This window comes from Limulus polyphemus, unplaced genomic scaffold (assembly GCF_000517525.1).
Source record: "Limulus polyphemus unplaced genomic scaffold, Limulus_polyphemus-2.1.2 Scaffold4696, whole genome shotgun sequence".
Lineage (NCBI taxonomy): Eukaryota > Metazoa > Arthropoda > Merostomata > Xiphosura > Limulidae > Limulus > Limulus polyphemus.
The window spans coordinates 1,489-19,840 of NW_013670306.1; the positions used below are offsets into that span (position 1 = coordinate 1,489).

At 34.6% G+C, this 18,352-nt stretch overlaps 1 protein-coding gene across 1 annotated transcript; it reads right to left on the reverse strand.

Moving 5' to 3' along the window:
- Positions 1-783: 783 nt before the first annotated feature.
- LOC106471553 lies at positions 784-16,139 on the reverse strand. The gene is made up of 10 exons (XM_022400170.1): positions 16,064-16,139; positions 15,072-15,341; positions 12,383-12,649; positions 11,349-11,464; positions 9,352-9,580; positions 7,819-7,965; positions 7,404-7,579; positions 4,918-5,051; positions 2,575-2,714; positions 784-869 (listed from the first exon to the last, which is right to left on the reverse strand). Exons 1-10 carry the CDS (start codon positions 16,137-16,139, stop codon positions 784-786), a joined length of 1,641 nt encoding a protein of 546 aa, XP_022255878.1.
- Positions 16,140-18,352: the final 2,213 nt, after the last annotated feature.

An 18,352-nucleotide genomic window follows, 5' to 3' on the forward strand; every position in this document is an offset into this window, starting at 1 on the left:
CTAATAAACTAGCGTACTGTGTATTCACTACTTCTATATACTCGAATAGAATCAAACAGAAAATCACATAATTCATGATTGAAAGCTACACGTATTAGAAACTATCAGTATTATTGTTTTCCTTTTAATTTGGCCCGGCATGGCCAGGTGGTTAGGGCGCTCGTCTCGCAATCTGCGGGTCGCGGGTTCGAATGCCCGTCACACCAAACATGCTCGCCCTTTCAGCCGTGGGGGCGTTATAATGTGACTGTCAATCCCACTATTCGTTGGTAAAAGAGTAGCCCAAGAGTTGGCGGTGTGTGGTGATGACTAGCTGCCTTCCCTCTAGTCTTACACTGCTAAATTAGGGACGGCTAGCGCAGATAGCCCTCGTGTATTGACCGTCACATTATAACGCCCCGACGGCTGAAAGGGCTAGCATGTTTGGTGTGAGAGGGATTCGAACCCGCGACCCTCAGATTGCGAGTCGATTGCCTTAACCACCTGGCCATGCCGGGCCCTAATTTTGTTTTTCGGAATGAAAATTTCACAAGATGCGTCTAAAATACCTTTTGCTAGTTAACTGTTATTCAATATTCTAATGTAAAATATACCAAGAGCTTCCATGGAGCTTCAGGTGAAGAAAAAGCCAACCAGAACCTCTCTCAACGACATGCGTTTATTTTTTTTTACTACAAAATACCACAAGACCGTTGGAGACGATCTACTTTCTATTATGTAGATATTATTTCAAAGTTTTAGAAACAGTGTTTTTGCTTACTAGCCATAAAAAAAAAGAGATTCTTACCCTTTGTCGTCGATAATCTTGAAGACGCTTTTGCCATCTTTGGCCATAGCTGTACAACTTCTCACAAAGATGCCATAGGGCGCTACGTAGAACATACGATGTTAATTATGAGAAAAATATTAACATCTGATAATCTCAATCTTTTACTTACACCGTAAATAATTACAATATATTGTATTCTATCTCAAAGGCGTTGGCAAAAATCTATAAACGAGAGTAATACGTTTGAAGAAAAAAGGAAACGAGTGGCGAATCTATAACGGTGGTCCAGAATTTTTGTAAATTTTACTAAGAAGGGTGCATTTGGATGAAATATTAGACTGACGTGACATCTTTCAAATATCTTCTATACATATATGGACACAATTTGATAATAGAAAACATGTTCTCTCATACAAAGGCCCTATTTACACCTACAGATATTGATAGCTATCAACTCAACCAACATTAAAGTCCACATTTGTTTTTGTCTTGAAAAATTATAATTTACATATTTCGTGATTTTAATACGTTTCTGAGTCAGGCTTAGAAGGGCAGTTTGTTTGTTTATTTTAGAATCTGTTTTATACAAATGACGTTCAGAGATTTTTTTTTAAGCAGAAGATAATCCATTGTTTTACTTTTATACGAGAGTAAGCTTTAGTAAAAGTGGTCCTTGATAGATGGAACACCTACGTTTACACCAGATGAAGGCGGGCACAAGTGAACTAGGACGTTCATCCTGAATCACTCCGAACAACGTTCATTTGTAGTTCATATTAATATATTTTGTGTGTGTGGAAATATAATGATTGAATAATTCTATAGTTAAATATGTAATACAAATGAAACTCTAAATATATCATCAAAATATATTGATGTTTTTTTTAAACAGTGTTTTCAGTATGGCGGTCAGGTTTGCCGTTGATATGACTTTGATTGCACATTTCGAGAAAGAGTTATACAATTGAGTAGACAAATTATACGAACTATTAAAGGAGTTAGGTATGAAAATCAACTTTAAGAAAACAAAAGTGATGAAGATATCAAGAAATTAAAGTGGAAGAATGAACAACAACTGGATGAAGTGTAACAGTTGTGTTATTTAAGGGTTATTATAGTAGCAGATGGAATGTGCGCCATAAAATCAACTCAAGAATTGGGAAAAGAAACATTTGGAAATATAAACTTTTTTAAACAAAATTATTGAACAGAATGTCGAAAATTAGACTGATTACAACCTTTTTTAAAACACATGTATGGAGTGTGGTGAGTTTTGAAACTCGAGCTTGACGATTTTGCGTTTGCAGTTATGCACAAAGCTACACGATGGGCTATCTGTGCTCTGCCCACCACGGGTATCGAAACCCGGTTTTTAGCGTTGTAAGTCCGCAGACATACCGCTGTGCCACTGGGGGAGAAGGTTGGCGAAGAATGAAGTATCAGAGATGGTGCAAAATAAAAGATGTTTGTTTGAAAAATAAGAAAGCAAATAAAGATCTCGCTTAAGCATTTAGTTTGAGAAGAAGTATCGATAATATAAGGATGTATGGAAAGAAAATGACCACGTGGAACGAAGATGGTGATGGGTATATTTGTCTACTCTTTCACAGTGCAGGAGTATGATATTGGATGTGTAACAAAAATTAAACCATTTAATATCACTACTACTTAATCGAACTGATTTTCTGCGTTTCGTATAAAATCGTACGTTTTATTCTGTTAAATAATACAAAATTTGCATTATTTACAGAGGATAGTCTCTAAATTTATCTGTAAAAAAATTGTTTTGTCTCAAAAGTACATACTGTTTTCTGGGATTTCAATCCTGAAGGTCAGCTTGTCACCAATTCGTACAGTTGTTGCTTCTCTACCACTTTCATCCAGAATGTGGATTGATGGCAGTGGAGCTTCCGGTGCACCAGTAATTTGTGTCGTAACCGGATCACTAACAGAAAAATTTACAATTCCAGTCAATTTCCTTATAATTTTGCAGTTTGATATTCTGCTAGAACTAAGATATCAAATATAAAACAGTATTTTAGTTTTTCAAGGAGAAAATCCTATATTTGTGTGACAAAACCAACTCCACCGCGCCATGTTATACCCATTGAATCGATGTAAGCTCACAAGGCCCAGGTAATGAGTATAAAAAAAGGTGAGGCACTATGGGAATTACTTGATAACATTGTGATTGAGAATTGAATTCTTGATTAAGAATATTATACCGTTCCAGTTAACTAGTTTTCTGAAACACTGAATGTGATTGTTTTTTTTTTATCCGTGTGACGTTGTTGTTCTTTTGCATCGCCTGTTACAACTGGTTGTAGTTTTACGGGTATTGTTATTTTTATTTGTAAAGACATAAGAGTAGAGAATAGTCAGGTTATGCTTAAATAATTAAATAATCCTCTAGGAATTTAACAATTATGGAAATAAATTAATTGATTTTTTATGTAAAGTTTAGAAAGCAACGCTTAGCTGTACTGTACCTTCACGTTTCTTTATAATAACACCCCATGCCTGGTGTGATTCATAGTTCATATGCTACTATGTAAGGCAGCAAAGCCAGCTACTACGGGGTTCAATATTTCCATCCCATCTCACCGTATTAAGGTGTTATTATAATAGCTGTTCGAATCGTTAAGTCACAACGCTTGTTTGACTTAACACTATTTGAACGTACTTGAAATAATATTGCAGTAAATAACAGATAATGGTTCTTCCAGCCAATATCTGAGCGATCACACTGGTTAAGAAAAATCTGTGGTTATTACGTATTTCTTTTCTGATGTGAATGTATACTTTCTATATTTAATAACTTAAGGGATGCAGCATAAAATGTCACCTTCGAAAAATTCAAATAAAAAGCTACAAGTTTTGGTCAAAAAAAAGAAAAAATATATATGCCAAAGTTATCTTATTGGCCAAGAAAGCTGACCTCAATGCCTATATCTCATGTAAGAAAACAAAAGAGGCATCCACACTTACTAGACAGATACCATTCCAAACCAAAGTAGTCACGATCACTTACTGGACAGATATCATTCCAAACCAAAGTAGTCACGATCACTTACTGGACAGATATCATTCCAAACCAAAGTAGTCACGATCACTTACTGGACAGATATAATTCCGAACCAAAACAGCCATGATAACTTAGAGCCAGGTGTAATTCCGAACCAGAACAGTCACGATCACTTAGAGCCAGGTGTAATTCCGAACCAGAACAGTCACGATCACTTACCAGCCAGGTATAATTCCGAACCAGAACAGCCATGATCGCTTACCAGCCAGATATCATTGTGAACCAAAACTGTCATGATCACTTACCGGACAGGTATTATTCCGAACCAAAATAGTCATGATCACTTACTTACTGGACAGATATAATTCCAAATTAAAACAGCCATGATCACTTACTAGACAGGTATCATTCCAAATTAAAACAGGTATGATCACTTACTGGACAGGTATCATTCCGAACCAGAATAGTCATGATCACTTACCAGCCAGGTATCCTTCCGAAACAAAACAGTCATGATCGCTGACCGAACAGGTATCATTCCGAACCAGAACAGTCATGATCACTTACCAGCCAGGTATCATTCAAAATTAAAACAGGTATGATCACTTACTAGACAGGTATCATTCCGAACCAGAATAGTCATGATCACTTACCAGCCAGGTATCATTCCAAACCAAAACAGCCATGATTATTTACCAGCCAGATATCATTGTGAACCAAAACTGTCATGATCACTTACCGGACAGGTATTATTCCGAACCAAAATAGTCATGATCACTTACTTGACAGATATTCCAAACCAAATCAGTTATGATTACTTACTGGACAGATATAATTCAAAATTAAAACAGTCATGATCACTTACCGGATAGATATCATTGTGAACGAAAACAGTCATGATCACTTACCGGGGAGGTATCATTCCGAAACAAAACAGTCATGATCACTTACCGTACACATATCATTGTGAACCAAAACAGCCATGATCACTTACCGGACAGGTATCATTCCAAACCAAAACAGCCATGATCACTTACCGGACAGATATCATTGTGAACCAAAACAGCCATGATCACTTACCGGACAGGTATCATTCCATACCAAAACAGCCATGATCACTTACCGGACAGGTATCATTCCGAACGACACATTCTTAGATGATACTTCGTAGGTGCATCGAATGTTATACACTTTGTCTGATTTGGTCATGACAAGAGAATGATGTTGAAGAACCATAGTGTTGGTGAAGACTCCTCCCTGTTAGATAAAAACATAACTTTAAGATAAACATGAATATGTGGTTTATAAGAAACACTTTAAACTTTGGTCAAAACAAAGTTTGTTTTTGTTAGTATTTTGTGTCTTTTTAAACAAAATGTAAAATATATATTTATTAGCTTGTACAAGAGAAAATGCAAAATATTAAAAGTTATTGTAAAACTAACTTCTGTCAGTTGGTTTAATTCTGCGATATATAATGAGCTGAAACATCAATATCACCAACAGGCTTAGGAGAGAAGGCAGATAACAAAATGCAATCAGATTTGTTTATTTAAACTAGTGCAGCCTGGATCAGGCCTTTAGTTTTTTAGTGTATACTTGATCTTGTGGTGTATCAATCACTATCATGTAAGCTAAAGACTTTTTCCTCGCGAGTTGAAGCCAGTTTGCAGCGAACAGCGACACTTGACTCAAAATAACTGTTCTTACCTTCACTAGACGTGCAGGAATTGTGATAGCAGACATTAGTTCAAGCACCAGCAGATGCTATCCTTTAGTTTAACCTATGTATAAGATAAACTGCAGCTCTTTGGCAAAACTATAAAATGCCAATGAAATTATGTCCAAGAACCATTGATTGCATGAGTTTACGTAGACAAAGTCATTATAATGGCGGCTAATATTATTGCTTTTAATCATGTCTGGAAAAAGGGCCTCTTGCTGCGGATGTTAGAGATGGAAGTTATGGGCTAACTGTTCAAGTGGATAAAGAACTTCCTTTTACACAGAACAGCCAAGGTCAAAGTAGACAGCATCCTCAGTGACCAGGTCAAAGTGAGAGAAGGAGTCTCGCAGGATTGAGTAATCTCCCGGGTTTTGTGTCTTAAGTACATCAATGGTACCACTACACATGTGCCAAGACATGCCTTCAACTCTTTGGATCTCGATGATTTCACAGTTTGGAGTGCATCTGAGTACACCTCCATAGCAACTTATCGCAAGTTCACACTGAATCCATCAGAGCAACCATGGAGTATGCTTCAACCAGTTGGTCAACATCAGCCAAAATCCTAGCATCTTTGAGGGATACTTACTACTCCAAAAAAGTGATAAAGTGAAGAGATTACTGGTAAGGTCAAGCACAGAACTGCCTAGGTCTTCGTGCTTTATTGAGAAAGAACGTCAGTGGACGAATGAAAGGCAGGACCCTAACACTACCACCATAACCCGACGATTACAGGCAGAGCTAGCCAACTCCTAGCCAAAGTGGCAGAAATCATCAGTTTTTGTGTTTAAACATGCTCTGCAAAAATGAAGATATATGTGTATGCTCACATTAATTCATCATTTGTGTTATCTTAAAGGGTCATATTTCATATGTCAGATAGAAAGTTGTACTACTATGCTGTTTTTTGTTAGAGGTGGAGGTTACTGAATATATATTTAAAAGTTTTTTAAGTGACTTGTGTCGTGCTTAAGAGTTTTATTCTACATGACGTTCCAAAGAGATTTTATGTGTCATTCTGAGATTCAGTTTAAGGTTCTGATTTTATTTCAGTTGTTTTATTATTATTATTATTACCTTTTTTCATTATTACCCTTTTTCAGGATGTCCAGTGCTTAAGTGTTTCCCATTATTATAAATATTACCCTTTATTACAGTTTCCTGCCTTCTCTGTATCCTTCCCGCTTCATGTTTATTTTTTTCTATGTTTTAATTTCAGTATATTTCTATTTGATGTTATATTTCATGGGTTGGGACTAGCTCACCTTGGCCTCTTAGCTAGGTACATTGATACTCTATTTATTCTGACTATGTGGCTGAGGAACTCCACATCCATTCACAATAGTGAACACTTTCCAGGCTTCAGTTCCTACTCTGTCTGTCTAAGGCATTGGAATACCATCCTTAGGTTCTCAGACACTGCCTTGAAAATGTGTCCCAAGATAAAAAAAATGTCAATCTACGGGTCGCGGATTCTGATTCTCTCACCGAAAATACTCGTCCTTTCAACTGTGGAGGAGGGGGCGTTATAATGTGATGGGCAATCGCACTATTCATTTGGTGTAGCCCAAAGAGTTAGCAACTGGTGGTGTTGACTAGTTGCTTCCCCTATAGTCTATCAGTTAAAAATTAGGAACAGCTAATGCACATGTCCCTCGAGTAGCTTTTGCACGAAATTAAACAAACAAACATTATAATGTGTGGCGTAACGACAGCATATATTTCTTAGCCCTAGCACACTGAATAATATTAACGTAATAAAAGTGACCTAATATCAACTGTGTGGATAAAAAACAAATTGTGCTTATAGCATTTTATTGCAGAGTAAAATTTATGAAATTGACGTTAATATGTGAAGGTTCTGGTTGATTTCCTGTACTTACCGAGGACTGGGTGTTACATTCCTGACCTTTCAATGACACGTCCAATTCAAACTGATTGTCATTGTACACATTAGCTTGACAGGTCCTACTTCTTCCCAAAGCATATATTCGTCCACGAAATGGCTTATTAGTTCGGACGAAGACGATCATCTTGGTATCCTTGCACTCAAGTGATACTAAACCACATAATAAGGGGAAATGTAGGTTTTTAATAATGTTCATATACAAATACATATATAATTAGATCAATCAAATCAGGAACTTATAACTACCTTCTAATCAATCTATTCTGATAAATAATAAATGTATTAAATATAAAGTAAAAGCATCTAAGGAAATAAATAAAACATTATAGTCGATATGATAAATCAAGGTTGAAATGTGTACATTTTGTTTAATATTATTAAATAATTACCGTCATAACAAAATCCATGATCATCGCATGAAAGATCACCACTGCTGGGATTAGCCAGTAGAAAACTTGAAGTCTTCCGAGCTCCAGCATCAATTGAAGGAGGAATTTTGAAAGTAACGCCATTGATTTCCTCGGCCTCTTCCGGATCTAGGTTTTTTTAAAAGTAGAATTCTTCAGCACAACATTATTTTCGACTAATTTTATTTAAAAGTTGACATGTATATTTTCAATCTTTTTTTTTTAAATATCGGTAATTATAACTGTTATTAATTCTACCTCAGTGTTTTAGACAGCCTTCATCATCTATTCGGAACCTATTTAAATACAACATTGGATGAAATCCGTTAAAACGTTTCGGGTGAGGTGTTGACAATTATTTTATGACGATAAGCTTGATGGTTTATAGCGACAGTAAAACACAGATAGCCAATTACGCAGCATTGCGATTAGCAACAATTTGTTTGTTTGTCTGTTGTTAAGCATGAAGCTACACAATTGGCTATCCGTGCTCTGCCCATCACGAGAATCGAAACCAGGTTTATAGCGTCTTAAGTCCTCAGATATACTGCTGTGCTACTAGAGGGGGAGGGCGGTTACCAACAAACAAATTTTTATGATCTTATCGATAGTCGTGATGTTGAATGTTTGTAAAACATTGAAATCTAAGTGGTCTTATTTACCTGATAAAAATTAAGCTAAACTGCAGCTGTTTTTTTTTTTGCAGCTTATTTGAAGGAATAATGATTAAGGCATTCTGATAATAATAGAAATAATAATAATAACAGATAATCATAGAAATAATAATAATAATAGATAATCATAGAAATAATAATAATAGATAATAATAATGATAATATATAATAACGGAAATAATAATAATAATATATAATAATAGAAATAATAATAGATAATAATAGAAATTCTGATAATAACGTCCAAAGTAAGGTGTAAAATTGTTGGTCATATAAATTTCTATCATTAATCATTTTCTGTCTGACTAATAACAAAAGTACTTTCCAGAAGTATCTCTGTTCTCTATGACAACCTAGAATACGTATATAATTTTACATCACGAGGTAATTACCATCCCAACTGATAACTTGTTTGACCAAGTTTTGCTATAGAAAGTGACGCCTAGGAAGGAATCAGTAACGGCCGTGAATAAACTTGACATGTTCCGAAATAGAATTTTAGACAAAACTAAACATGAAATGTATGCTACAGAATACATATTGATTGAGAAGGAGCTCCGATTATAGCTAGTACGCAGCTCCTGAAGATATTCGATCTTTGAAAATATACCTGTAAGGTAACACTTACGACAGACAAAATAAAAAAAAATCTGTATTTTCGTTGTTTGGTTTTGAACATTGTAAGGGACTATGTAAAAGGCAGTAGTTTTGGAAAAGTTAAAGAGCCATTAAAACTGTATATATTTACTGTTAGCTGTTAAACATTCTCAGATTTGTGTTACATGTAAAGACTTCTGAAGTTTTTATAAAGATTACAGGAAGATGAGTTTGTGAAACCTACTTCCACAAACAGCCTCTAAATATTTTCCTCTGCGTTCGCCGAGATCCAGTAAGGGGATCGGACTGGAATTGAGAAACATGTGTTTTCCTTTTGGAAACGTGGCATGATCCACGTGGAACAAGGCACAGTTGGACTGACTATACCTCGCTTCTGGTGAGTACAAAAGTGACCGGCAGAGAAATTCGTTCTCCAGAGTACATGCTTGTAGGCATTTTTCTTCTGTCATCACCTAAGGCAAGCAATAGTTATTGATAATTATTAATTTCTTAAAAAATAATCACCAAATTTCGAAAACATATTCGTCATTTCACTCATGTACAAGTTCATAAATTGTAAAATAACCTGCAAAATTTCATTATAATTACACTGACTGATGTTTATATTAGGACATCACCAATATCGAGTTAGTGCGCTTTTCGTCATGATAATACCTCGATTCGACGTAGCATGTAGAACTAACAGGGTGTCAAAGGGGTATCTTGTTCGATTTCAGGCCATTCATCGAGAAGTAAGAACTGAAACTGGTCCATAGGCTAACCTAACTAATTTTCCATAAGTCATGTACTCTAACCTAACATCTGTGTACTTATTTGGCTCAAGCAATCATCTGATACACTGTAATTTGCATATGCAAGTAAATGAAGTATTCTAAAAATATATGAGTCGGATTGTTAATAAAATAGTTTGTTTGTTTGTTCTAAGGCTCGAATTGGCTCTGTGGTAGAATACCGTCTTTCGGAGCTGGCGGGCCGGGTAACACAAAATATTCCCCGGACTTTCAGCTGTGAATTTCTTTGCGTAGATGATGTGTGCCTTCTCTCTGGTCAATGGTTGGAAATGAGGGTCAAAGACAGATAGCGTTAGTTGCTTTGCTATAAACAAAATTAACATATACAGTCAGTGTAGTTGATATACTTTTTAATAATCTAAAGCATTTTTTTTCTCATAGATATAAAAACATGAAATCTTTGCTTTATAGCAGTATGAATGCAATTACAATAAACAGTAAAATCCTATTCAACTTTACGTACGTTTAGTAAAGTGATTAGCTTTCATGCTGAAAGCAGCTTCATACTTTCGTAAATCTATATAAATATAATATCCATGTAATTACTTCGCAGGGTGTGGTTGGATCTTCACTAAAATTTGTATGGAGATTCATTAGGTCCATGCGGGGGGTACATATAAATTTTCAGTTTTGCATTTTGTGTTCTGCGGTCTTTATGAACGTTTTTTACCACTATGTCACCCCCTGTTTATGGATCTTCAGCAAATTTGGTATGGAGGTTCATTGGGTCCATGGGGAGATACATACAAATTTTTAGCTTTTCATTTTTGCAGTTTTTATGGGTATTTTTTGCGTTTTTCTACAATTATATATAAGGGAAGCAACTGTTCATGTCCTAAACTAACCTTTCATTAATCATGAATGTACATAACTTCCGTCCAGGGGAGGACGCGTACTCCAGCTAGTCTGAATGTATTGTGAAATGGAAGAAAATTCAGTAGCAACATTTTGAATTAGAAAAGGTTTTATGAAAACACTCTTTGATATGTTTACTCATACGGGCTCAAATTGTTCTTAAAAACTTGCCTACTTTTGTGCATTACCATCTTTATGCTTTGTGTTTTAAATTATAATAAATGTTAAACGGTTTTCTACGATAGTTCAGAGCAAATATTTAAATTTTTGTTCTTTAACATTTGGTAATGCTACATTAAACTGTAATACAGAATTATAATATGTGGGTTAAGAATAAATATAACACTATATTCTTGTAAAACAGCATAGTTACCATTTTAAAGTGTCCCCTACACAAAATAACTAACGCCATTTTAAGCACTTTTTAATTGTTTCTAATTTACTGTATTGTAAGTTACCCTTCAAATAATTTTTACATAATTTAAAAGGTGGTATTCATACTGTTCTAAATGTTTATGTTATACCATGGAACTGCCAGGATTTACACTAGAAACGTTTCATCGCTTTCAGTTACCACTAATTCTTTGTCTGCATAATAGTAGAGGCTAATAAAATTAGCCACAGAAGACTGGGGGAGATTGAAGTGGCCATACTCGTAGCTTCTTCCAGTAGCTCGACACATCTCTTCAGCTGTACAAGAATAGAAAAGCACAGATAAAAGCGTCGTCATTCTTTATTTCACTATTAGTTCTGTTATTCTACCTTCTAAGTTAACCAAGTTTCGTGGTTTTCGTATTTTTCTGACGAAAGAATGGTTTAGTATTAAATATAACCTGATTTAATAGATGAATCAAGTACCATTATTTTCTTTGTTTGTTTTAAAGCAAAACCAAATTGGGCTGTCTGCTGTGTCCGCTGCGGGGAATCTAGCCCCGGATTTTAGCGTTGTAACTCCGTAGACTTACAACTGTCCCTCTTGGGGACACTACCATTATTTTATGAAGATTTTGTGATGTACAAAAATGAAGAATTAAATTTTTATTTTAAATTGTATAAAATGAATAAGTCAGGTTTATAAATACAAAAATCCCTCACTTCACGTTGCCAATAATAAAGGTATTTAGTCCATATGAACCTTAAAGGATATTCTACATCTGAAGATAAATGTTCGAGACCACGAGTAAGAAAGAGATAAGAGATGGTGTAAAATGCTGAATTGAATATAACAACAGAAACAACGAAACTTTTATATTCGTGCCCGGCATGGCCAGGTGGATAAGGCGCTCGACTCACAATCTGAGGGTCGCGGGTTCGAATCCTCATCCCACCAAACATGCTCGTCCTTTCAGCCGTGTGGGCGTTATAATGTGACGGTCAATCCCACTATTCGTTGGTAAAAGAGTAGCCCAAGAGTTGGCGGTGGGTGGTGATGACTAGCTGCCTTCCCTCTAGTCTTACACTGCTAAATTAGGGACGGCTAGCGCAGATAGTCCTCGTGTAGCTTTGCGCGAAATTCCAAAACAAACAAACAAACTTTTATATTCATGATAGTTTGAGAGACAAGTTTTAAAAATAAAAGTCATATACGCAAAGATATAGGATTCTTACGTTGCAAACACGTGTTTTCAAAATAATCAACACCTGGTTTCTCCACCAGCTCTACGAAGACACCTGGTGAGCGCCGGTCGTACTCGCTGAGATGACACTCTGAGGTTATGTAGTTAAACTCTGCAGAACGACACACAAACCGAAGCTCATTCAAACACGATGCTAAGCAAGCATTCTTAGTCGATGTGTAGAAAATAGCTTTGTCCAAACCACGAAGAAAATTATTCGGAACTCTTTCAAAAGCGCAAAGCCGGTTACATAACCTCCCTTTGGAAATAGATAAAAAAATAATATTGTTCAGTGTTTCATTTGACTTTCATATATATTGTTACAGTGATTTTTTTTTTGAAAATTCTCTACGAAATTAATCAAAGCATCTAACAATAAATGCAGGACCTAAGAACATAACAGTACCTGTAGCTGTTTCTTTAATAATAACATTGAAACTTATAGCTCCCATTTACCACATCAGTCAAAGCCTTTGCGAGTATCACAGGTACATTTGAAATGTAAAATAATGAAGTGCCGGAAGATTATAGTAATAAACTATCTGTCATAAGTTGAAAAATATAAAAAAATAACTTTTGACACCTGTTAAACGAACTAACTCTTCAGTTAGCAAAATATTGAAGCAGAAGTTAATTTGAACTTGGGAAACGATCTTACATAACAGCATAATACGATCGTAGTTAGCTCATATCAAAAACTACCTAAAGGCCTAATGGACAGGAAAAATACCATTGAGAGCATTATCTGTAAATATAGATACAAATGCATTTAAGAAACAAAAAGACCAAAAAATATTAGAATTCAGGAGCACGATATACACACAAGACTTGGTGGTGTTGATGTACTTGTAATAAGCCATCACGCAAGAGAAGAAGGCCATAATATAAAATGAAGTAATACTGAAAAAATAGGGTATGAATCATATACGAGAAAAAAAAAAGATAAAAGAAGCTTCCTACATTTACCTAATTGATAATACACCCAGTCAACCTAACATGGAAGTCAGCAAAACTTGGATACCCCTTCTGAAAACATTCAAGATCTAACAAGAGAAATGTAAGTAGTAATGCAGACGTTCCCACTCAAACTCAAACGGTTACGCACAAGACATACAGGAAGATAACCAACGATCAAACTTTTATTTGAAAACGAGTTCAAATTCTAGCTGTTATAAAACTTAAGAAAGTTTTTAGAGTATTCAACAAAAACATGCAACATGTAAGAAAAAAGGCTGAAAATTCACAAATACAAATTCTCTAACTGAAACGTTAACCAGTTTTGTTTCTTAAAGCATTTGATGTTCCTGAAATAATTTATTAAATATTTTATTATGATGAAATTTTAAAAATAGCTTAGCCAATATTTTTTCTTAGTTAAATGTTTAATTTCTAACATGCATGATGAGAATCCCGAATTTTGCTTTAAACATTGATTTTTATACCTTTAATTTTTTTTTTGTATTGGTTGAGATAATTTTCCATAGAAAGTAAAAAAATAATAATAAATATTTAAATATTAAGTAAAAAATTATTACATGAACGTTACACTTTCAGTTTACAAATTTCTAATCCCTTTTACAAATTAATGTTTAATATCGAATAGCAAACTGAAAACTAACAGATATTAATTAGCAATACTACCACATTTAGCAGGTCATTTTAGGCAAATATAAATATCTTTTTTCGGTTTCCTATTATATTTTCCACAGGAAAAATATGCAACTTAAGTTACATACTATAAATAAAAGTAAAACCAGCTCGATTTATAGAAGATAAACACAACACGTCAGCTCTTACAAAGAACAAAACATATCACAATCAGATAATAACTTAAATTTAGACAATATTTAGTCCAAATATTTTAGTTTTACAAAATGAGGAAGTAATCATCTAAAGAAAGCAAATACAGAAATGATTTTATGCGAACCTAAATTCGCTATTTGTAAGACGCTGAAAGATGGCGAAATATTAGAAGCAAAAATTTATGATAAAAACCAGGTTAACTGCAGATGTAGTTTTTTAATTCACATTCTTCTTAATTTGTTCATAGCGGATCCAAAAGTAGAGGCGTGTAAAAATAGTATTCCATACCAATCTTTAGTCTCCCATAAGTCGCTGATTTTGAATCCACAATTGACAAACTAAAGAGAATGTGGAGCAAAGAAATCTGCAGTTAAAATGATTTTTATAACACATTTTAGGACAATTGATTTCTAATGCTCCACCAGGTTTCGGAGTTTACACCGTAACTTTTAAAGTAGCGTTTTAAAGAATCTTCTCATTGTCTAGCTCAACTGATGAGTTTTGATATTGAATAAAACGTCTCGAGGGAAGTGGTCTATGTTATTTTTACACGCCTCTGATTTTGAATCCGCAATGGACAAATTAGGAGGTTTGTGGAAAAATAATCCTTCCTCCACTTAACCCGATTTTTATTACAAATTTTTGGCCTATTGGTCTTATAGTCTTTAGATTTATAAACTGTTTGAAGACATGGAAAAAAATTAAGTTCTCTTCATTCTATGCATGGAGTGGCTAAGACCTTTAACTATCATAAAAAAACATTTTATACGAATTGAGGAAATACAAATCATTGAACAAAGGGAATTTAAATGAGATTTTTAATCGCTAAAATGTAACAGCAAATACGCTATACTTCCTGTATAAATGAAAATACATACCTGAACTAATGTGGATTTTGTTAAGATAGTACGTATTCACTCTGCGCTGTGGTAAAACTGAATGTTTAATAGATGCAGTCTTGTTTTGTAAGATGCACATAGTGTCTTGAACAGGGGCAAAAGGATTCACGACAAAAGTAAAGAGAGCGGCCACGCAGTTCACTTCATCCTTGCACCAGCTCTGACACTCGTACAGGGAAACATTAAAGATAGAAAAATAAGTTGTTCCCGAGTAATCCAAGTTTGTTAATTTCTCAAATGTAACGCTACCTATAAATAAAAAATATTAATGCATTAATACGAATAGGTATTACATTTATAATTAGAGCTAACCGAACTCATATATTTTAATATTTGTTTAGATTATAAATATACTACAGAAGACTGAGTATGTCATAATAAAACGATTCTGAATATGCAAATCAGCAAGTAGCATGACAACCACAATCGATTTAAAGTTGCGGTGGAACGGCATATATCGGAACTACATTTTGACATTGTTTACTTTGTTCGTAAAATTCTTATCTGTTAAAAGACACCACACTTTACTTACAATGACTGGAGCACAACTTGTTGAGGGTCTCTTCCTGGATGGTCCTGGTTCACTATGTTGATATATATATTCCATTTTTTCACAATATCCTTAAGTAAAAGGGATGTCATCTGCTTAGAAATTCTAAATACCCAATATCTACACATCTTTATGATCTGGTGTATGAATATTTTGCGTTGTAAAGAGCTGTTTACATAGCTTTTCCAAGCGCAATAAATTTTCGGTGGAATCGTACTACTTATGAATTGCCGTTAATACCAAAAGACGTTCACATGTCCCAGGCATCATAATCAAGAAGGATCTCTATCTGGAAACGAAGCCAAAAGGGTATGTGCTCATCAATATAAGGCTTTCATTTATACCTCCTATTTAACTATTGCATAACTCAAACAATTGTAGAATGAAATGGGTATTTATACTATTAAATATGAAGACTTACCGGTCAAGTCGCCAAGACGCAGCTGTGATGGGTTCCTGTGTGATATTGAACTATTGAATAAGGTGCTGGGAAACATTCATACTCATAAACTAGATGGCTTATGGAAAGCAAGCAAGGAGGAGGGGTACGCTTTTGACACGACAATCTTATGACGGATCCTTTTACATTGAAACTTACGCTGCAGGCCTGTTGTCAAGATGCACGGTCGTCAGATAGAGCATAATTGAACATGACTACATGAAATGTAACGACCTGGTGAGGCTCCAGATTCGTTTTAATATAAAGTACTCAACCCACCGTATATTTAGATAAGATGCCCAATTATTATGAATTTGTAAAATAATAAAAACGTATTCATAACATAATTTTCAACAACCAATATAACAGTATTAATAATGTTAAACACTTTGGCAAAGACAATATTTCTTGTTCAATACGATTGTTAATATATGATAGTTTGATAACTGTTTAAGAACTATGTTAATAACGTAATGTGTTGGTTAAAATATAACAACAAATTTTATTTAGCTTTTAAACTGAATGTTATAAAACACGTATTATTTGGTTTATTAGTGATTTTGTTTTGCTTCTCAAACTTATAGCAACAGAAGAATTTTTTTCAGTCAGTGTTTGTTATTCTTTTTTTGTTGAGGGGGTATTTCGAAAAGTTTATATTTCATTAATAGCCTAGAAAGTGTGAGGAAAAAAGCTGGATATATATAAAAATGATTGTGTAGTGTTTGATTTTTTGCGAAAAATTGTACAATAAACTATCTGCACTCTGTACACTACGGAGATTCGAGCCCAGAATTTTAGCATTGTAAGTACGTAAACCTATTATTGCCCCACTGGGGGACATTTTGTAGTGTATCATTCATATTATAATTGTTGTGCATCTACTTTTATAATACACGCTATAAAACACAGTGATTCCCAATCTAGATAACTTCTGTCTCGACGAGTAAAAAACACACACTTTACAGCTTTATAGCTCGAAACTAACAGAATCATAAATTACACGGAACTCAAAGTAACTACTGCTCTCTCTTCATTTATCTCTGCTGGCTTTCTCTGACAGGCTTATATACTAACGAAGAGGGTATCTCGAACACAGTCGGACTTCCCCGATCATTCGAGAAACTCATCACGCACGCTACCAGCGCCAACGCGCCAGCAGCGTCACGCGACTTCCGCTGTTGTAACCTAATTATGAAATTACGAACAGAAACAGTGGTTGATTATTTTCACTGTGAATACTGATAGGATAATTTTCTAACTGGTTTTGTTGTATGTCTATATGTTCAAAGGCACGTACGTATTTTTAATTGGCGTGAGGTTTTGCCACTTATATTTTTCATGTACTTAATTAATACCCTTCCAATTTTTCATGAAAAATTATAACTAATGATATTTCGTGTATCATCTTTATTGTATATATTTTTACAGCTCACTGATGATATAATTTATAGATTTCGAAGCGTTTGATTCAATGTGTTCCAGATTTTTACACTAATGCTTCTGTGGTGTATCTTATTTGGGACTGAGAGCTTTTTAGTGACCACTCTCAATATATACAGGATGAGAAATATTATTTGTTCTGTGAAGTATGCCTACCTCTCATGCAGTAGAACGATTGTTGCCCCCTCTATGTAATATCAAAATTTCACGAAAATAAATAGCTCGTTTCAAGTATAAAAAGCTGGGGAATCATTGTTCAACTATAATTGAATGGAATTAGTATAGTCATACGAACTGAACATAATACTCTCAAAAAAGTTTCTTAAACTAATGGCTGTAAAATGAATATATTTTTTGTGTTAAGTTTTTACTTGGTTCTTACTGATTTTACGCGGGATTTACACATCATCATCATCTTAAAAATATTTTTCGCTAGAACATGAATAGGACTGATAAAGAGAGATTTTGGTTTCATTATCTTAGAGAATGTATCTAGTTTCCAAATGCACCTGTTTCGATGTCACCACTTCTTTAATAAAAAAGATATGAAATTTTATCTTAATTTAACCTCTTCTTCCCAGACGCCAAACGATGACTAATGGCTTCGTCACAAAGTAATAAATTCGACAGTCCAAACACATTGAAAAGGTACAACTTTTTTTTTAGTTATAAAAAAAATAGGTTATAATTTTTGTTACTTTATAATAAAGGCGCTTGACTCGCAATCTGAGGGTGGCGGGTTCGAATCCCTGTCCCACCAAACAGCCGTGGGGGCGTCATAATGTGACAGTTAATCCCACTATTCGTTGGTAAAAGAGTAGCCCAAGAATT